General features: G+C 43.0%; 1 protein-coding gene across 1 annotated transcript in view; it reads right to left on the minus strand.

The window, feature by feature from the left end:
• msh3 (mutS homolog 3 (E. coli)) overlaps positions 1-21,533 on the minus strand; it is a 28,949-nt gene extending 7,416 nt beyond the window's left edge. Inside the window, exons 1-21 of the mRNA XM_086112148.1 lie at positions 21,282-21,533; positions 20,360-20,468; positions 19,711-19,925; positions 19,408-19,638; positions 19,222-19,338; positions 18,739-18,856; positions 18,207-18,343; positions 17,858-18,024; positions 14,546-14,655; positions 14,208-14,322; positions 13,940-14,024; positions 12,929-13,038; positions 12,554-12,686; positions 10,582-10,769; positions 10,326-10,494; positions 10,175-10,239; positions 9,422-9,538; positions 9,116-9,223; positions 8,302-8,416; positions 7,794-7,951; positions 3,202-3,388 (exon numbers count right to left, since the gene is read on the minus strand). Coding sequence (XP_085968274.1) covers positions 3,202-3,388; positions 7,794-7,951; positions 8,302-8,416; positions 9,116-9,223; positions 9,422-9,538; positions 10,175-10,239; positions 10,326-10,494; positions 10,582-10,769; positions 12,554-12,686; positions 12,929-13,038; positions 13,940-14,024; positions 14,208-14,322; positions 14,546-14,655; positions 17,858-18,024; positions 18,207-18,343; positions 18,739-18,856; positions 19,222-19,338; positions 19,408-19,638; positions 19,711-19,925; positions 20,360-20,468; positions 21,282-21,398 — 2,871 coding nt within the window. The 5' untranslated portion in view covers positions 21,399-21,533. The remainder of the gene's footprint in view (positions 1-3,201; positions 3,389-7,793; positions 7,952-8,301; positions 8,417-9,115; positions 9,224-9,421; positions 9,539-10,174; positions 10,240-10,325; positions 10,495-10,581; positions 10,770-12,553; positions 12,687-12,928; positions 13,039-13,939; positions 14,025-14,207; positions 14,323-14,545; positions 14,656-17,857; positions 18,025-18,206; positions 18,344-18,738; positions 18,857-19,221; positions 19,339-19,407; positions 19,639-19,710; positions 19,926-20,359; positions 20,469-21,281) is intronic.
• Between the last annotated feature and the right edge of the window lie 751 nt (positions 21,534-22,284).

A 22,284-nucleotide genomic window follows, 5' to 3' on the forward strand; every position in this document is an offset into this window, starting at 1 on the left:
CTGACCGGCAACGCTGTTATCTTGTTTGGGTTCAACAATAAGGTAACCAGCTGATGACCTATAATTTCATCACTCCGCAGGAAGAGTTGTCAGTTTGAGGCTCCGTCATCAACTGGTTGGAGTCACTCGAGGAATTATGCTCAGTAAAGACTTGAATGAAGGTATACACTTCATAAAATACCTGCACAACCTAAAAAAAAACAATGCAAGAGGTGTACCAAAATTTGACTTTATATCACTACTGTCAGTGAGGTTTTAATTAGAATATGTCCATCCATCCATTTTCCGATCCGCTTATTCTTACAAGGGTCGCGGGGGGTGCTGGAGCCTATCCCAGCTGCCTTCAGGGAGTAGTCGGGGGACACCCTGAACCGGGTGCCAGCCAATCGCAGGGCACACAGAGACGAACAACCATCCACGCTCACACTCACACCTATGGACAATTTAGAGTGTTCAATGAGCCTGACATGCATGTTTTTGGAATGTGGGAGGAAACCGGAGTACCCAGAAAAAACCCACGCAGGCATGGGGAGAACATGCAAGCTCCACACAGGGAAGCCGGAGCTGGAATTGAACCCGGTACCTCTGCACTTGATCACCGGACTGCCATGAGAATATGTGTCACTGAAAAATATGTTTCCTGTTAGTATTTGTGCTTTGCAGTGGTCTACAGCTACTCACCATCATAATGAGCCATTGCTCGACAATAATGAAGTCTATGTTCACGACAAATGCAAGGTCTATGGTAGTAGTGGGGAAACTGTGGCCTGGAGGCCACATATGACCGGCTCTATGCTTTCACGATGGTCTAAAAAGCGTTTACATTATGAATATTTGTTGCATTTATCAGTTTATAAAGGTGAATAATTTTATTGGTTCATTTTTTACCGACCTGTTTGCAGTTGGACACACAAAAGGCTTCAAGATGTCGACTGACAGTCCCTGTTCAAGTTTACTGTCATACTAAACATAAAACAGAGAGAACTACCCATTTTGTACTAAAAACAAACAAACAAAAGAAAAACGTAGCTTTGGCTTAATGTCCGCTGGCTTAATGTTGACCCACATTGGGAAACACTGGCTCATGAAAAGCATTGGTTATATAACACTGTAAACAACAAGTATTTGAACACAAATGGTGGAGCAACACATGTAGAAAGATTATGTAACAACAGTCACAGGCAAATACTCTTTATCCTCTGCCAAAAACGAATTCAGACAATTTTATTTATATGGCCCTTAACCAGAAAAGAGTCTCAAAAGGCTCACAAGTCAATAGTTGAGAAATACGAACGACGTCCCCTGATCATAACCCCACAGGAGGGCAAAGAAAAACTCCAAAAACCCGATCTGGGGAAAAACAAGAAACCTTGAGAGGGGGCCGCACCACGAATATTACAAATCCAATGACCTCCATCTTCCCTGTGCCTTTCCCAACTGATCAACGAATCGCAAACTGCAAAGCTTTCTTCCGGCAGTCATAAAGCTTACTGGACGGGTACCAAAGAGAAGTTCCAGCATCATCACATTTTCCTATACGCAGATTCACGACACATCACGACACGTCACTTTCATCTATGTGGAGACAGCATTGAGTAAGATGATGCTGTGAGTTGGATTTTGCAAAAGGCTCGGTCCACCTGCTGCTGTTTTATGTGAGCTGTGACCGGCCCGTGCAAAAAGAAGACAGCAATGCGTGTGAAACTAATAGCAGGACCTGCTGCTAAGCGTGAACACCCCAACGAGTCTGATTTAGTAATGTCTGAGGAGGAGGCCACTGCAAAACGTTTTCGCTCAGAGGAAACATCAGAAAGGACCCTTGTGCGCAGCAGATGTGACACACAACACAAAACCCCGCCGCAGCAAATCCATGGAGCTTTTCCTCTCTTTCAGCATCAAGGCTGTCTCGAGCGGTATTATGAAAGCCATCTACATTCTTAACTACCTCACGGGTGAATGCTGGGGGCAGGGAAAGGTGCGTTTCTATAACGACTGAGTAAAAAAGGAGAAGTCTGAATTTGACGCGAGCAGGCATGTCTGGTGAGGAGGAAGAGGACATGGCAGTGGAGGAGGAGGAGTGGGAGGAAGAGTGCATAAAAGACGGTGTGGGTCTTCTTGTACCAAGGAGGGATATCACTGCAAAGCCAAACTTCCTTTTTTGCTTGTTTTTCCTTTTTATAGCCGGACCTCTCGAACAAATCAATGTTACACAACAGGTGGTTAGAGAGTCAGCATCAGCTCTAACCTGCCTTAGTCACGTATGTTTTGCGCAAAATTACATAAACCACAAAACTGCCCCCCGCCAAAAAAACGAAATCAAAAAACACACAATGACAAGGATATGTCCATTTGTCCATAACGAGTGTAGAGTGGAAACAAGGTTGAACACGTTCACACTCACACCTGTGGACAATCAAGAGTGTTCAATGAGCCTGTCATGCATGTTTTTGGACTGTGGGAGGAAACCGGAGTACCCGGAGAAAACCCACGCAGGCATGGGGAGAACATGCAAACTCCACACAGGAAGGCCGGAGCCGTGATCGAACCCACGACTTCTGCACTGTGAGGTCGATGCACTAACCACTGGACCACCGGGACTTTTCATGGGTTGGAGGTGGATAAACAACCCCATCAAACACCAGTGTTACAACACCATCCACCTTTTTCTTGCTAACAGTTGCATTCAGTACCAAAATAAATCATGATACTAACAGCTGATATGAGATCGCAGAAAACATCATATGGGAGCAGAGACCTCCTTTATGAGCCGCATGACATGCATTTTGATCATGTGACTTTTTTGAAGCAATAAAAACGAGGCCCGCCGCAGCACAGCCAACAAATTAGGCACGGGTGGATCACTTTTGCCTCTTTTTCCGTTGCAGCTCAAAACATTATTAACATAATAGATCAAGCCTCACCATGACTTTGCTCCATTTTGAAGAGCTACTGCACTGACGAGGCTTCTCCATTGCCTCGTACAGTATTTCTTTTTTCCCCATCAAAACAAACAATAATGAGCCGGCAAGGCATATAAGCAAGTGCGGTAACAGGAGTGCACAAATACACAAAGATCCAATTTGAGGCCATTAACTCGAAGGTGAATTGAACTGACTTTCACATCACGACGCATGCTGTAATAAGACAAAGAAATGCACTGTTTAAGAAGAAGAAAGATTTGGGTGGCCACGCCATGCTTACATCTCTGATGAAGTACTCGAGGGTCGCATAGGCGATGGCGATGCCGTCATGGGTGCTGGTGCCCCGGCCCAACTCATCCAGGATGACCAAGGAGCGCTCCGTCGCGTGGGAAATAATCTCAGAGGCTTCGGTCAACTCCTCCATGAAGGTACTGCGCCCTTTGTAGATGTTGTCCGACGCTCCCATTCTGATCATCCGATACAAGGAAGAGGAAGTCAAGGTTAAACTTGCTTCACCAAATGAAAATATAAGCCGCTTAAAAGATAGTATCTTTTGGATGATTTGGTGAGGGAAAAGTGTGCAAATATTACGTTAAGATGTCCTATATTGATAGACTCCCACTTAAAAAAATACTGAAGGCTATAATGTGTTTACTTATTCCCAAAAAATACATCTTTGCGACCGTCATGAGGATAAACGGATTAGAAAATGGATGGATGGAAAAAAAATCTCTTTCCTAGTGACATATGATGACAAGCAAAACATTTAAGTCGGTACAAAAGCACAATTAACACATTTACTACCATTCATACAACTGCATGACAACTTTGTGTTCAATTAAACAAGCCTAGATATCCCGCTGAAGTACATTTTGGAGTAAACTGAGATGAGATCATCATGATTTCGGAAACACTTGCTCGAGTGAAAAACAAATTTGGTGGCAGAAAGTAGAACAGTGAACACGTTTCCATCCCTCATGAGCAATCTACAGCATCTACTGCACGGCACCATCTCCAGGAAGAGGAAATCCTTCCTTTTCCATGACATTTGGCTTTTTGATTCCACAATGGGAAGGAATTTTGCTAATATTCCCTCAACTGTGAACTGTCGACATTTTGTCAATTTTTATTCTGAAGTCACCAATGAATGACGCCAACGTGGCACTCCCATGTCACCATGATCACCCCCCACATGCCGTACGGAAGAGGGGCGTAGCAGGCATGCAGCTGCATTTCATGAGCTCATTTACAACATTGTGTCCATGCATGACTGTGACTCGAGGGAAATTATGGCCAATCTATAGGTTGCGTGCGCACCACGGCAAGAACGGGTACAATCCGATGTTCCCGCACACTCGTCTGTCCACGGGCGAGAGGACGTGTACTGCGAGTGTCCAGCTGGAGCTGCTCATCGCGGCCAAAATCACAGATTGTGAAAACAGGCTCTATTTATCACCACTCACATCTTTCCAGTAAACATGCTTAGCCACATCTCAAGTGTTTCTGGAAAACCGCTTCGCTGCATTTGCAATTCCACGATGACACTGGTCAAAGTCTGTTGCATGAAAGCCATTGCTTCGCTCAAGTGTTCAAACATGAACAAATAGTCAGTCACAAGACATTTTAAGGAAAAATGATATTACACTGAACATAAACGCCAATTGCGACCTAATTCCTGGATTGAAAATTTTTGTCATTTTTTTCTAATGTACTTTTCTCAAAAAAATGTTTCACTTTTCAAATTAAACACTTGACGAGCTTCCCCAAAAAATTTTTGTGGTACTCTAGAACGCAACGGTGCATTGAAAAAGTTACTGCTTTGTTTTGATTAACGCTTCATTTTCGTTAGATTGCCAAGAGACCGGTAAAAAAATTCTATGTATGAATTATGACAGAAAACACGATTGAGGCTCTTAGGCCATGATAATAAACACATTGTTCGACTAAAACACAGGTGTTAAACTCAAGGCTCGGGGGCTAGATCTGGCCTGCCACATCATTTTATGTGGCCCTCGAAAGCAAATCAAACATGTCAACTTCCATGAATTGCAGAATTTATTTTGGGGGGGGGGGGGGGCTTTTAACAAGTCAGACAAAGAGGTTTAACCGCCATGATGCATGACAACCTCGGAGAGGTCAACATGAAGAGCGTGATTGACTAAAATCCTAAACAGTGGCCACTGTGCTGGTGGCAACAGGGGTAGAATTGGTGGGGACCGCCCTATTAAAAAGTGCAAGTTTTATAATTCAGTAATTATTGCTCACCATTGCCTAACAATTACGGAATAGTTCACCTTCAGAAGTTCCGCTATATGTTGACCCACAAAAGAGCATTCACTGCTGCGAGTAATCGGTGTGTTACACAGCACTACGAAGCTTCACACTGCTTTTGTCACCTCTTTCGACTCGACTGCTATGTGCGAGAGCAGTTTCCTGCGCAATGGCTGATTTTAGAAGCGCACATGCTGTGAAAGACCCGAGCAGACATGTGCGCCGCCTACAAAGAGGAACAGGCGGTCTGTAAACTATTAAAAAGCCGGGATGCAGCGCCGCGCAACAGAACCACCACAACACTAGCAGAGGACGATGACGATGTCACATACTCGCCATCTCCACTGTTTGACTATGGGACCTTTTCAAAACACGCTTTCTCCTTTTAGCTGTTTCCATAACAACCGTGGAGGGATGCAGGACTGTGCTTTGAAAGCTTCAGGACTTAATGCAGACCAAAAAAAAAAAACTGCTGCAAACATGCACATTTGTATGACTTGCCTACTGGGGTTAACTGCTGAAGAACAAACACAAACATATTCATATCTGGGAACTTATTTCTGATATGTACTGTGAAAATAAAAGCATGGGAGGGAGGGGAAACTGAAATTGTGTGAGCTGTGCCACTTGAAAAGCTCACACTGATAATCAATAACGGGGATCTTCTCAGACAGGGAAGCCCATTAGACACCCACGCGGCATTTCATTACCGCCGCCAAACCCACTAACTTTGCTCCATTCCAATCCCCTTCTATAAAATCTTCCCGCCCCATCCGTCTCCCTTTCACTTATTAGAGCGGAAAACTCACAAAACGAAATGACAATGTTACACATAATAGATGCAGCAGAGGGACTTGGGTGGGCGTTTATTATCCATATAAACGTTTCCTCTGTCCCAATTAGAAATTGATAGGTTGATAAAAGAAACTGAGAGGTGAACACAGGGCAGCGCCCTTCCTCGGGGGACACTAATTAGCTCTTAGATGCATTTTTTTCCCTGATAGACAGGGGATATTAACCTCCATGCCAGTAAAATCCCTTGGCTAACCACAACACCAGCTCGCCCCCAGTCAAACACAGCCATGACAATAAGTGCTTGAACCACCTTTTAACGGATTCAAACATACTAGAGGTGCAACGATTAATCGAAAACCAATCGATTATCAAATTAAAAATTATTTTGATAATTCCTTGGAATTTTAGCCTCCCAACAGTAAAACTTCAAAAGAATGAGTATCTCAAACACAGGTGTCGAATTGGGCAAGATATGCATATGTTAGACTGACATTATTTGCTATGAGATATTGCTTTGGTTTTTGTACAGTTTGGTCTGAGTCGGGACTTGGTTACACTGTGTTTACACTGTATTTTTAGGAGGGGGGTCTACAAAATAAGGAACGGAATTTGTTTCAATGTCAACGTTGCACTATATTTACTTATATTTGTCTCGATTTGGCCCAAAAACACACAATGACCAGTGATGCAATATATACCAATCATCTATATACCTTGGCGACAGGTTTTTATTGCCTTCTGTTCCTAAAAAGGCATTTAGAGCCCGGATAACCTGAAAGTAACTTCACTCGACCAAGGGCCGTACAACATAACCTTAAGATTTGAAGACAGAGCCTAAAACACCCCAAAACTGTATTTCTCACAACTGTTTTTTTCTCCCACCGGGTTAATTCATGAGAAAATGCTTAAACCCACAACAAAAGAAAATTACACACATCTGCAAGACATTATGTCTCATCGCAGAGTGCAGCAGGGCCACAAATACAGAGAGAATACTGTATATTGTGAAGTGCGGAGTGCAAAGTGCATATAGAGCTGAACATGATCGAAAGATCTCTCTCCAACAACACGTATTGTATTGTCAGTGAGCTCCTAACGCAACACAACCTAACCATGCTTCATCTTCATCTGTGGTGAAAGGCACGGTGAGATTACCACGGATTAGCCTGGACTGTCACGCCTAAAAATACACTCGACACGGTGATACTTGATGACAGAATATATATTTTTTTCCCCTCTCTTTTTTTTCCCGGGTTGTCAGACAGACTCGTCACACACAATTACTCGAACAAGAAATAACAGACCTGCAGTGTTGTCATGGCAACTGTCCATCACTCACCAGTTACATCTACAATCCAATGAAATCCATCCATCCATTTCCAACAGCGTTCATCCTGAACAGGTTCGCGGGGAGTTGCTGGAGCCTATGCCAGCAGACCTCGGGCGGAAGGCAGACTACACCCTGAACTGGTCGCCAGTCAGTCGCAGGGCACATATAGAGACCAGTCACACCCACATTCACACCGTCACTGAGTGAGACCCGTCCCATGACCTAATAAATTCAAACCTGACTTTTTTTTTTTTTTTATTACCTTCAATTATTTTGATTGTATGAGTTTCTACGCAAGTTTGTTTGCATTTGTGTGCAGTTTGCTTAAAAAAAAATCAGGTCCAGAAATTTGGTCCAGTAGGTATGGATACAGTGTATTTTAAAATGTAATTATATTCAACGTAGAGTCAACTTTGATTGGAGGTTAGTCAATTTATCCACAGGTGTCAAACATTTTCCACTGGACTCGGTCCTACCTGGTGTAAATGGCATCCAAAATGCCCAAATGGGCCGCAGAACTCGGGACATAGGAGCCCATTTGAGCCATAATGCAGATTAGGGCCACTTGGCGGATGTAGGAGCTCTTTCCCCCCATGTTTGGGCCAGTGATGATCATTGTTCTTTTTCCATCCGCCTTTAGTGAAGAAGAAGTCAGGAGTTGTAACAAAGGAAAAAAAGGACTTGGAAGTGATATACAGTCAAGAGATATTTGGATGCTATGGAGGTGGGAGGACTTGAAGCGTTGGCTTGTTGAAACGGAAACCCACTCAAATAGTGACGGGGCAAAGTGTGCTTGTGCTGTTATCTACATTCGTGTGTGTGTGTGTGTGTGTGTGTGTGCGTGTGCGTGTGCGCGTGAGAGAGAAAGACATATGTGCTGCTGGCATTTTCTTTCGGCAATGGGAATATGCAAACATCTGTGTGATTTATCTTAACTTTAGGTCAAAAGCTTTTGCACGTTCCTGTCTGTAGACGTGTGTGTACCTGTAGCTGCGCATGATTGGGCACATACTGGCTGTGCTGTCCCATGAGTAGGTCTATAGCGGGGTGTCTGCCATCCTTGATCACAATTTGACGCTCACTGTCAGACACTTCTGGCCTGCAACAGAAAAAAGAGAGAAAATTATGGAGGTGACAGTTGCAGTTCTGAATAATGAAGGAATAAAACCAATGGCGAGATAAGTGTAAATCATGGGGGGGAAGCAGGGAGGAGAGAATGGGATTGACCAAGGTTGGGGGGAAAGGATCGAGATGGCAGGTGCAGGGTTTGGATTTATGAATGACATGAGAGGTTTAAGAGGCATCAGGGAGGCAGGAATGCATGACAATTTCGGGCTCAGACATTTCCTTTTAGTAGCCATTTCATCATTCATGTTAAAATGCTTTTTTGTGTGAATATTGAGCCCTTTTTTTTGCCTAATATTAAAAATGCATGTTCGCAATATTTGTTATTTTTGTAGCATTTTAATCTCTGCTTTTTTTCAGTGTGGTCTTAAAAGTGATTTGGCACCGCAGCAAGGATTTTTCAGTCAAGGTTTTATATAATAACAATCGTTCTTCGGGTTGTATTTGGATATAGTCAGTGTGTGCGTGTGTCTGTGTGTGCACAAGTGTGTGTGTCAGTGAGTGGGACAAATGTTGGCGTTCTGGCTGAGCACGCTGCTCAGCCCAATGCATTCACCCACGCACCGCCTGCCCGAGACTATAGGACACGACACTGGAAACATGTATGTATACACACATGCGTGCACGCGCATGCACACAAAAAAAATAATAAAAAATTGCAAGAGGAGATCACCTGCAATATTCTCCATGTTTGGCCACCTCAGCCAATGAGAAGAGACAGTCCATGGTTGCTAGGTGACTAATAGCCCTTTTCATGGTGTGATAGTGCTCCCCAAACTGACTGCAAGAGAGCAATGAGGATGGAGAGATTTGCAAGCGTAAATTACCGGAAATGCATAATTGTATTTGCAGTCGATGACACTGCGTGTGCACTTGAACAGAACATGACTGTGGCAGGCAACACTTTGGACTTACTGAACACTCCAAGATTTGCTCATCATGCACAGTGTGTGTGTGTGTGTGTGTGTGTGTGTCTTACTCCATAAAAGCGATCCACTCCCTTTGGCAGTCCAGAAGCAGCTGCTCACGGAGCTGCAGCAGCTTCTTGTGACGCTCCACCACAAAGGGAGAGTGATACCTGCCGACCGCTTTGGTGCTGCACAGCAAAAGGAGATGAAGTTCGTTTTTGATTCCCATCTCCAAAATCACTTCTTTTCAAGAAGTGATTTCGGAGAGGCAAGTATTCCACCAGACAGCAACAATATGGACTGTAGCTTTTCAATACTGAATCCTGAAAAACCTTCTATGGTTTTCTTCGTAAATGAAGCTGCATTATAAGCCAGAACTGGAGAACGCGCGTCACATTCTCGCAAATTCGCACTCTTGCGAGAGTGACAAGACTTCAAAATGACTCAGCAAAAGCAGATGTCACATCCTTCCTTTTGAATAAATACTTCATATAATGAGGTAAACAGCAGCTGAGAAAGCAGACATGAACCAACCATTGTTGCTGAGCCTGGCTTGATTTCTCTTCCCAAAAGGTGCACACCAAATAAACGGGGTACCCAAGGCAGAAAAAAAATCCTCACGCATTTTTTCATTTCGTTTTTATTTACCGGTACTTTTTGTTGAAATCATGAACTCGTTTCATGGAATCAAAATAATTATTTTCCCCACCTTGTTTTCTGATAACTTGGCAGTGATCTCACCAAGGTAGTCTAGATTTTAAAATACTGCATTTATAGTCCAAATAAGTCGTTTTCAATCTTTCCAGGCATGTGTTGCAGCTCACCTGCTGACTTTAACCCAGTCACGAGGAACAATGGAGGACTGCGAGTTCTTCACCTCAATCAGAAACTGTTAGAAGAGCAGACAAACCGGCACTGAGCCACCACGTCATTGTTCTTGACTTGTCTTGCCATTCAGGCTGCATCAGTAGGTACCTCCTGTCCTGACACGGTGCTGTAGTTGAGGGTGGGAGCTTTCAGCACAATTCGAACATGTTTGCGATGGTCCTGAATCTCTTGCAGAACTTTCTGGATTTGCTCTCTTCTTTCCCGCAGCACCGGGAAGCCAGAGAGATCCGAGAAGAGCTCCGTCTTATTCCCACACCTGCAACATGTGAACATGTGGCAATGAAAAGATATTGTATTCACGCTATCCCATCTTCAATTTCTTCTTTACCCTTAAAATACTCACTTGGCTGCCTTCTCGTTAAGCACGCTGAGGAAGCCGTGGGCTGGGGCCAGCAGGTTCGGGGTGTCCACCAGGAGTCCTCGAATGAGCCCAGAGCGGATCTGCGCTCTAATAGCCGGCAGCAGGGCTTGCAGTTCCAGCTCCAGGCGACAAAGCCTGCTGATGATGATGTAGAACTCCTGCGTGGACGACTACAACACATTTTTCAATCATAAATGTTCGAAATAAACAACACACACCTTTATTTCTTTCCCTTCACTTTTTATTGACTGTTGTGCTGACAGGCAACAAGATTAGCACACTAAATCTGATCTGCACTTGATACCAGAGATAAAATGTCAACGCATAATCATTGAGTGCAATATATTTCATCTACGCCCGATATTGAAGCTTAGGAAGAAAAAGGCAATGTCTCATTGGAGCCCCGAGAAGTGTTTCAACACAATGTTTCTCATTGAGGAATATATTAACAAAGCAGATGAAATCATTAAACAGCAAACAAGCAGATCGAAATTTACTTCAATACCTTGATGACAGGATTTAATATTTTCTTTAGTTTCTTGCAATTGCCCTTCCTTCTGCTAGTGACCCAGAAAAAAATGTTGTTTTTTCCAATATTATTTGGTAGAAAAGCATATTAAACCCATACTAAAATAAAAAGAAAACAAAAAAAAAGCAGACACCTCGGGCCTGATGTATTCAAGGTTTGCATAACACAATCGCAAACTTGACTCTTGAAGTTGTTTGTCAAGTGAAGTCGTAATATTACGGGAAGAAAATCATTTCCATATTTTATCTCCAAATACAGCACACAACTTTTTCTCTCAAAAGTAAACAACTATGCTTCCTGAAAACGAATGACTTTTTATTGAAAATGCAGTGCTCCCCCCCCCCCCCAAAAAGACAGATAGATACATTCACACATGGACAAAATAGTTGGCTCACATTAACCCTTAAGGACGCGGACGTTTGCCCAAAGCTGCCCGACAGAAAAATTGTGCTTTGAATTTCTATTTTGTCAACAGACACACAAAGCCCTCATATGCCAAATAGCTTAATCCGCATATGACTGAGCCAATAAACTGTTATTGAGACAACAAGTAATGTAATGGCATTGCTTACATTGTGATTTGCGCTGGCAGCTTTAAAGGCCAAACCTGTTTATCAGTTTGGATCAAGAGTATTGATTTATCAACGCACAGAATGGGCATGCCTCTTGGGAAGCGAGGCTGTTGCACTTTATGATTCCATTAGTGAAATTGCAGTGGACTTCTGCGTCACAAAGGGTTAATGAGAGTCACAGTGGGACAAAGCTTGCAGGTATAAATCACACACTGCTGCTTTACAGGTTCCACTTATGTCAGCAGCCCCCTTAGATGAGTTCTTCTTCGAACACGCAAAGTAGAGCCACTGCATCCCAATAGAATGACATCCCCCGCGTCCCCTCATGAGCCGAGCCAGAGATACGAGCCATTACACACGGTCCTATTTATCTACAGAGAGCCCACACGAGAATTAGCGTTGTTGTTTGCGTGTCCGTGCGTGTGCGCTGAGTGACATTTATGTTGTTTTTGTCTCTATGGAGGATTAAAAAGTTGAACACCCAAATGGGTGGTCGAGACCCTCTGACATTTGAAAGATGAGTCAGATGGGAAATGAGATTGTGTGAGACTTTCAGGTAATCTCTCGGTGTCACCGTGTAGCTTTCTTTCAGGGTCTTTTGAAGTGTCCAAGTTGTCTCTCAAGATTCTTTCTCGCCGTCTCTCTTCAATGGACTCAGTGTCTCCCACTATCACAGCTTCTTTTTTTAGTATGTCCCGCTCAGTGTCTGTGTCTCAGTGACTCTCTCACTCTCAGTCTCTTCGTCTTTTCAAGTCTCTCTGTCGCTCTCTTTCAGTCTCTTTTATCAATGTCTGTGTCCATTTCTTGCTCCCGGTGAATCAGTGCCTTTATTTCTTTATTTTAAAATGACTACCTTTTTGTTGAATATGCTGCAAATTCCTCTCTCCAGATCAGGCAAATGCACCAGCAGGGATCTTGTGGAGTTTAATGTGAGAGAATCAGACTCCAGGATCTCCTGCACTGCATCCTGACGATCCGAGATGGACCTAGAGTTCCAGGCACAAAATAGGATACCGGTACGTAACTCGTCAGATCTGTCAACAACTGCCGTTCGAATCTGGGCTTGCATTTTTCAGAATCAACTCCATCTTTATGATTTCCCTTTTCCTCATTTCACTATTGTTGTATCTTCCCCCCAAGATGGCCTTGGGGTGGCTAAAGCGGCTTTACCGTTGCAGGTTACAGTATCACCTGGTACTTTGGCAGGTATGGGAAGTCATGTACTCACCGTGGGTCTGTGAGCGGACGAGTCACCCACTTCCTCATTAACCTCCTCCCAAATGGAGTGCGTGTGTGGTCCAGCACCCACAGAAGACTGCCCCTCACACCGCCATCGGTCTGTAATTGAACACACAACACAATGGAAATGTGACAGGCTCAACGAATAACTGCAGAATACAGCTTTGTTTAAAAGGAAGGAAAGGGAGAAAAAAAGAGGACAAAGGACTTGGATTAGGACCAAAACTTTGTGCGCGCGTGTGTGCGCTTGATGCTTGACATCCGCGTGCCCCACAGGAGTCATGCCGAACCTTAAAGCCATCGCCCACGCGAGGCTAGCTTGTCACCGAGCAATTTGCTGGGAACTGAGAAGCAGTTTAAGTCGGCCGCTAAATTTTTACTGCCCACTGTGCAATGAGGAGAGAAAGCGGATTTTGTTGGACATGGAGATTTTGTCCACAAGCCTCCGGGGTGCTCAAAATCACGGAGTGAATGCCTATCATCAATATCTTAACAGCTAAGAGAAGTAAAGTTCCATAAAGATGCACATGTTCAGGGGGATCCTTATTCTAAATGAGCATAACAAATTATAAACTGATCTGATGACTAGAGACAACAAATATATATATATATATATATACATACAGTATATATATAGAGAGAGAGAGAGACATATATAAAATGTATATTTTATAGTGAATTTAAGTGTGACTGGGCATGTTCGTCATCGCTTGAGAATTTGATCAAGACTGTAAATTTTTGCAAATTCGGGGTGTAGGCATAGCCATCTAGCTAACTGCATGTTGTAGTGGTAAAAACCATTTAGTGGGAGAGGGGCAACTAATGCTGTACGCCCAAGTGTATTACTGGGCAATAAATAAATAAAAATCGGTAAAACTTAAGTGTAAGAAAACAGTTAAATGCTATATCTCCACAATTGAGTACCGGTACTGTAATTTAGGTCACTTCATAATGTCACATTGAGAATGCACATACAAAAGACAAAAGAAACATTAATCACCTGGTTGTTGAGGATTTCCAGGTTCCTGAGTGTGGCGGCGCTGAGGATCATTCCCTGTGACTCACCAGTCAGCCGTTGGAAGGAGCTGTGGGGAATAACACGAAATTATCACACTATATGGCAAAAGTACAACATTGTCCAATTGCTTCATGTAAAGTCCTTGTCCACACAAAGTCCTGGTTGACATTGGCATCTTTGGCAGACAGAAAATAGGAACTTCATGGACAGACTGAGGTTTGTCGTAAGTGTGTGTGGGTCTCTTGAATACCTTTCACTTCGAAGCACTCTGTCCAAGTTGAACTCTTGGAGGTATTGGATTAGAGGACCCAAACAGCAGATCACTGGGCTCTCCAGTGATGCCACACTACATAGAGAGCGACAGCCTGGACAACACAAAAGATTGATGATAAGCGAATGTATGATAACTAAAAATAATCAACCTATCAGTTGTGAAGCGTAACAGTGTGGATATTTGACTTGACACTCATCAATGAAATAATTATGGTTGATTGTGGATTGTGGTGGCGTTTTAAGATTCTGCTTGATAAATAAGACAGTAAAACGACACGATAATAAGGCAGAAGAAAGGAACACAGATACACACACCTTCGATCTGTGTGTGGCAATAGAATTCAGTGACCGTGTTCATTGCAGAGGCAAACTCAAAGTGGGCGCTGTCCCTCCTCTCAACTCGCACTTTGTCACCAGCCTGAGCACTGGAAGAAAATGACACGAATAAAAGCAAACATCATTTTCCTACCTAATGAAAGAGAAGAAAAAAACTGTCACTGTTCAAGCCATCTTTTCTTACACTCACACAAACATTGCATACCCGCCGCTTCATCTCATCTCATTCATTCATGCTGCAATGCTGCTTTCAAGGACTCGCTAGCTTTGTCCAATCTGTTGTTGCCACGGCAACCGAGGCAAACATGTGGCTATGGATGCTGTTTTTTTCCGACACACACACACACACACACACACACACACACACACACACACACACACACACACACACACACACACACACACACACACACACACAAGCCATCTTTCATCAAGTCCGCCGCTGGTCAGACTGGAAGCAACAATGTTATTGTTCCAGTAAGCTCCATAAATCATTAAAGCAGTCAGTTCAACCAAATGGTGAGTTTCTATCGATCAGTCGAGCTCTGTGAAGCACTTCTACCAAACATAAAACAGGTTGTGTACCAAGAGTTTGAGGCTCACAGAAAAGAATTGTGGTTTTGTTTTGCCTCATTTGAAATGTCATCTTGGTAAAGCTGAAACATCAGCCTGCTTCAACAGGTATTTTATGCATATTTAATATCAGGAAGGCTGATAGGATGCAGCTATTTTTAAAAGTATGATGCGTTAGATGATGACTGATTATGCCAGGGGATTACTCCAAATCCTTCGAGTGAATATGGATGCTGACTTTCCTGATCATCGCTCTTGTATTTGGTTTCACCTGTCACGTTCAAACACACGTGCTGGGAACCTTTTTTTCCTCTCTCTTTTACCCATTCAACAAAGAAAATGACAACTAGAAGACTGCATCATTTGTAATGTCTGAGGATATCACAGAGAGAGGTAGGGAGGGATGTTGACACAGAGGAGAAAGGGGCGAGACAGATGAGAGAGAGAGAGAGAGAAGAGCATGTGTGTAACGCGGCAAAATGAATAACTTCTAAACGATCCATCAAAATCTAGAATGGCGTAATGTTGAATAGATTTGGACATTTAATGAAAGTTGTATTCGTTTATTTGGAGTTGCAGGCCTGCAGGCAATGACGGCCGCCTCACCTCATAGAATCTGCTTATCAACTTAAAAACCTTAAAAAAAAAAAAGAAATGAGACCAGTTGTGTCACAAAGCCTCATCCAGTGAGATTTTTCACCTGCTCAAATTCCCCTCACAAACCTGACTCGTGACCGCAGGCTGTGGGGTTGGTGAGTGAAACCGCTAATATAGCACCCTGATACCAACCAATCTCCTGGGGGCTCATTACCTGTCTCTTTGCGGACGCGCACGCCAGGTTGCCAGGGGGCCCGCAGCCACCACTTGGCCCTGGAGAGGTCAAGGTTGTTGGCAAGGTTGATCTGAATTTGTATTTTATTTATTTGTTTTTAGGTAAAGTCTTTTGATAAACTGGTGTGGATTTTTTCTTTCCAACAATTATGTTCCCTGATAGAAAGACTCAGTCATCGATTCATGACTTACTTATTTATATAAGAAGATAAGAAAACCTTTATTAGTCTCGCAATGGAGAAATTCCCAATTCACAGCAGCAAAGTTATGAAAGGAAGAAGTAGAACAACAAAATATAGGAGCTGCTGGAAAGGCAGCCACTCATTTATATATATATATATATATATATATATATATATATATATATATATATATACACACACACACACACATATATCATTCCTACTCAAATAATTTTACCAGTCTAAATCAAAATTTAGAGTCTAAAGTTTAGACGGTACAGTGGTCAGGTGGTTATGGTGGCCTACCCTGCGATTTAGCAGTCAACCAGTCCAATGTGCCCACGCCTTTCACCCCAAAACAGTTCAACTGCGACCCTAATGAGGATAACCAATTCACAAACTACATGGATAAATAGACAGCTAACTAGCTGAGAGTGAATCTGGAGCATCACTGCCCACAGGAGCCAAGCTCACTTACTCCATTGTGCCGCAATAGTTTCAAGATGTAAGTCTGCAATCAATTCCCCACAAATAACGACCAACAAATCTTTATGTATGATCATCTCTGCTCTAATCCAGTTTTTCCCAACCCTTATCGAGACAGGGCACCTATTTTAGATTAGTACGCACAGCGCACCATCAAAGACAAATGTCACAAAAAATATGAACTCACAAATTTGAGTTATTGTGAAATCTGGGCCTGCTTAATTGAATAAAAGCTGATATATTCATAGGCGGCCATGATTTTCTCTGTTATATGAACGGCAACAGGTGGATACAGAGGTTTATTGTACCTTCTGAAATATTATGGAAAAGTATTTATTGTTTTTGCCTGTGGGACTGTGTTTGTCGGCAGAGATGATGGAACAAAGATAAAGTTGTAATTCATAAATAATAATTACATAACTTCCTGCGGCACCCCTGATGATCTCTCACGGCATCCTAAAGTGCCACGGCACATTCGTTGGGAAGCGATGTTCTAATAGATTGGCCTTGCTTGTGTGGTGCTCAAACAATGACCGCAGGCGCCGTTGCGAGCACACAAATGAACACCCAAAAGGCGAAAAGTACAACACAAATGAGGGTGAAGAATGACAAATGTGCACCAGGTAGGAGACAGCAGAGGCAGAAAGCAGCAGGCACCCCTCTATTTATCCAATCAACCTCATCTATTCTAATCCACTTCACTTCCTCCCACTCTGTCGTTTGATTTTAATTTGTGCTTTATGCAATGAAAGAGAGCCCCAAGAGGCTCATCGTTTGGCACAACGCTGGGCAGCACATGTATCTGCATTTTCATATTCATCTTTGGCATGAGATAACAAAGACGTGTATGTGCAAACGTGTTGATATCATCCCTGAGGGGATCAATGTGTCTGAATTTATTGTTTTACAGACCATTAAATTAACGGTCCATTGCATTCCAGTTTCCTCCCACATTCCAAAAACATGCATGATAGGTGAAGTGAATTGTTATTGTCCATGGGTGTGACTGGTTATTTGTCTATATGTGCGCTGCCACTGACTGGTGACCAGCCCAACATCAGCTGTGGTAGGCTCAAGCTCACTTGCAACACTCATGAGGAGAAGCATGATAGAAAATGGTTGGAGGGATGCGGAAAATGGGAAAAGACTCATGAAGAACAAGTTGTGGCGTGGTTTAAAAAAAAAAAAAAAAAGGCCCACTACGACCCCTGGTGGCTACCTGGCATTGGTAATGCTCTCCAACAGTTTCTGGGTCTGCGCTGAGAGGTCAGAAGGCACCAGGATCTCGACGGGGTTTATCATCAAGATACGGCTCTCCAGTTCGGAGCGAGACTGACTGTCAGGGAAAGAATCCAGCTGGACCTCTCCTGTGCTGGGCTGAACTGCCTGCATTTACAAATTACCCGGACATAAGGCACAATGGATATATATATCGATTTATTATATTCCACATTGATGTTTTTCGTTGTTGATGGAAGTAGCATTTACGAATAATCCAAAGTACAACTAAGCAAGATAAAGTAGATGAGTGCAGGGATGAGACCAGGAGGTGCTCCAGTCAAACTCACCACCAGCCCCACAGTGAGTTGCTTCTTCAACTTGTCCCAGTTCTCACTGACACACAACAGGATGCTGTCAGGAGGCTCCGACACATCATTGTGGCTTCCGCCCTCCATGTCATCTGGACTGCACACAGGATTGACGTCTTCAGTGGACTGTTGAGGACAATGATGCTGGAGAAATGCAAGGCTATATATAAACTCACACTGTAGCCCAGGGGTGGGCACGTTACTTTGGTGAATGATCACATTTGGATTCGCCCTTTGGTGCTCTATAATTTGCCCACCACTGCTCTACCCCAACCAAAATAGGACGGGCAAAAAAAGGTGTGTATATCAACTGTTATTCCAGTCAAAGTTTCAAAAGCCCCTTGTTTAAGCACTCTAGTCATGCTTAATGAGACTTATGCATGCTTTGACAGTGACGAGGAAGGCTGTAGCTAAAAACAAACCAAAAAAAAGCCAATAGCATTGTATTAAAAAAAAGCCAACAGACTCATTGATCACGCGCTACCAAACAGTTAGCGTTTCAAAAGGATACCCTCTCCCACCAGCGTGGACTTGGTGTACAGAGCACTGAGTTGCCGGGTAAAGAGAGTGTTCTTATTGGCCCCTGACGCTTTGATGGCGGAAGTCTCGGTCTGCTTGACAACACCCACCTGTGCAGTAAAAGACAACGTTGCAGTGTTAATACAATGAATGGCTTTGGGGCTTTATACTCACCCTATGGCACAAATGGGGGCTTGTGAAGTGTAATTTTACTGTCGCTTGTCAGCATATTTCGGTGCTGTCAAATTAAAAGCATAATGTACATCAAGAAAAACTATGAAATTACTTTTAGGCTTTAGATTCTTTTTTATGTTAAAAAAAAGTATTTTTTTCAAATATGAACTACAACACAAAGAAATCCAAATCACAATCATGTAATGACATCAGTCTATACTTTGCAGCTGCAGGGAAAGCAGTGGAGCGCCAATATTTTTCTGTACTGCTAAATAAAATTTTTTGCAGTCCAAATTCATACTTTGTGGCCGTGGGACACCAGCCGTCTGACGTGGACGAACAATCGGTGTGTGGGGATGCTGCACGTCATAAAGTTGTGGTCCAGGTGACAGAAGATATTCAGCTCCTTTGCGGCAATCTAACAACACATGCACGTTCAAAATAATTGACGAGCTCGGTTTAAATATATCTAATAATGACTTCTTACCTCAGCATCGTCTCCGAAAAACCTATACTTGTATCCACACTCCACAGCTAACAAGACATCCTTGTGCTGCTGCTTGAGCTGGATTACCTGCTGCTCCAGAGGAGTGTACGCACCCTTTGAGCGTCGACAGAGGGCGCTATTGGTTGATGGAAGACTGACCTCCGTGGCCGTTCCTTCAGCATGTTGTCCTCCTATGCTTGCTGGCTTGGCAAACTGAGAGAAGTTCAACGTCTACAAGTAGAAGATGCAGTGATTATATTTATCAGACAGAACCTAATTTTATATATTTAAAAAAAAGGATACCCGCTTTGAACTCTGCTCATCTTCTGATTTCTCTGCGAGTTGGTCATTGATGCATTCACTTTTGACACCATGACTCCCACTGCTTCCCTCCTTCGCACAAGTCACAATATCACAGCTCTCGCCACTGGGCTCAGTCGGGCAAGTGAAGCCTTTTAGCCTCTCCAAGGTTGAAGGGCACAAACCCCCTGGGCCTGTGCTGAATGGTGACTTTTGTTCTGAATCGGGAATAAGAATACCTTTGTTGGAATTAGTGTTGTCATGATAACAAAATTCTGACTCGGATAATACACATACTGTATACTGACTGTACTGCATAAAACACTTCAATACCGATACTGTAATGATGTCAAAAATCTAACACATCAGTAAAAGCAGATGGCAAAATGTTGTATATTCTATTTATACTGAATGTATGTACATAGTAATAAAAACGACATATGTTCAGTGCTTAAGAAGTGCAGTCCACGTGTTCACATGGCATTTTTCCATGAAAAACATCCTCCCAGGGGTGTGAAGGACTCATCACCAATTATTGTAAACGCTTGATTTCAGTTATTGCTGCCAAGGGTGACAGGAATCAGCATTTGGGCAAATACATTTTCAGGGCACTGTACAAGTCCCCATTGAGATATGTCTCCATTAGAGTCACCTGCAGAGCTCTGAGTGGATGCAGTCTCAAGGCCTCCATCATCCACCAGCAGAGAGAGCCTGGCTTGTTTGGAAGGTAGCTCGGAGTCATGGTGGTGGGAGATACGCTTCTGTGGGGTGGACAAAACAAAAACATGGGTGACATACGACAATAGAGATTGGTTATTGGGGCCAGGAAGGCCTTCTCTGCTGGCCTAAAAACGATCAGAAGCACTGACCAACATTTACAGTGTAAATTCCAATATGGTGGTGCAATGGAAAACTTAACGGATTCCATGGGCTAACTTAGTGATACAGTAAATGTCAACCGAGCTTAAAAAGAGGGAAGGATCTTTTTTTAATGAAATGTTTACTAACTGCCATCCGTACAGCTTCTTGTGAATTGAGTTGAGCAGCGTTCACTGTATGTTCACTGAAATTGATCTGAATTATTCCCAACGTTCTATTCTCTTCATCTTGTAGTTTTTCTCATTCCCTTCCCAGGCCAATAGTTCTACCTGATGCACCTTATATTATCCAAGCAATGAGACTGTTTTTTTTTAGTCAGAAGGATTTCGAATTCATTTCACAGGGCCAGATAGCTGTCACACAATTAGTAACGTCAGCATTTCTCCGTCTGCGGATTGTTGGTCAAAGCAAGCCAAGCTTGACCAGCAGAACACATCTGTAGCGATCTGCACACAAATGCATATAATAGCCAGCATTGTTGGTGGTATGACGCATTTTTTTTTCATCTTTTTGGTCATGGGACTAAAGAAATACTGATTTTGAACTGCTTAAGACGTACGTGGCGTGATAGTAGTGGTATTACGGTGTGGATTAAGTAAATCCTCAATGTAGGACCACTTACCAAATGCACGGCCCGCCACAGTAAGACGGGCAAGAGATAAAATCACTCATGTGGCACATGATGGTGGGCTCACCTTGCCTTTCGGGAGAATAAAATTCCTTTTTGGTTTTGGCGTCCCACTGCTCGCCCCTCCGAAGTACCTGCTGATGGACGTCTGAGAGACATGCGACTTTTTCAGAGATTTAGGCATCCTAACCACCGACTGTTACCTTAACGGACGCCATAAACTTTGATTGTGTTGACAGCCACAGGTTTCATTATCAAAAAATTGCGGGAAGGCTCCGGCAATTTTTCAAAACACAGCGTCGCGTGTGATGTGCTCACAGTCGCGTTGATGACGCAAGCATCAAGCGCACCATAGTTTAGTTTCCTGTTAAGGGTTTTCAGATTAAACACGATGTCTGATAATATGCTATTTGTCCCCTTGTATATGCGCAAATAACTTTGATAGAATTTATTTGATTGAGAAGATTTTTTAAATATGTCTGTCAATATGATCGGAAAAAGCTTCGAGTAAATATACTGTGACACGATGTACACAGTATTACTGTGTACATCGTAACCGTCACCTTTGGCAGCAGTTTTAGTGTTTTTTTTCTTGACACAAGGAAAAAAAAATAAACATGTTCAAAATTCCTTTACAAGAAAAGTACAGGCGACCGTCTGGCGTTCGTTTGACAAATATTTGCAAACATGAACAAAGCCTGACAAGAACTTTGCAAATACTCTCCATAGTTAAAAACTGTACATTGTTCTAATGGAAACTGATACAATGCCAGGATGCTAACAATTGATTTGCTGACATAAGATAATGGGTACGGAAAGCTTGGGTTTTTTTATAAAGCTTTTATGTATTTATTTGATGTCTTACTGCATGCTAACAATTGAAAAGCCTGATGATGCGGAATAATATTGAGGATTAGTCAAATTGTCTCTTTCGGGAGACATGCGTATGTTGCAGCATTGATTGTGTGTTCTGTTCATTTGAAGAGAAAGTGACACTGACAATGCGTGTCATCATGAACGCACATCATAAAGGACTTAACCTGACACATGAACGCTTTGATACTTTATGA

Source organism: Hippocampus guttulatus, chromosome 5 (genome assembly GCF_054856545.1).
Source record: "Hippocampus guttulatus isolate MCC_2025c chromosome 5, RoL_Hgut_1.0, whole genome shotgun sequence".
Lineage (NCBI taxonomy): Eukaryota > Metazoa > Chordata > Actinopteri > Syngnathiformes > Syngnathidae > Hippocampus > Hippocampus guttulatus.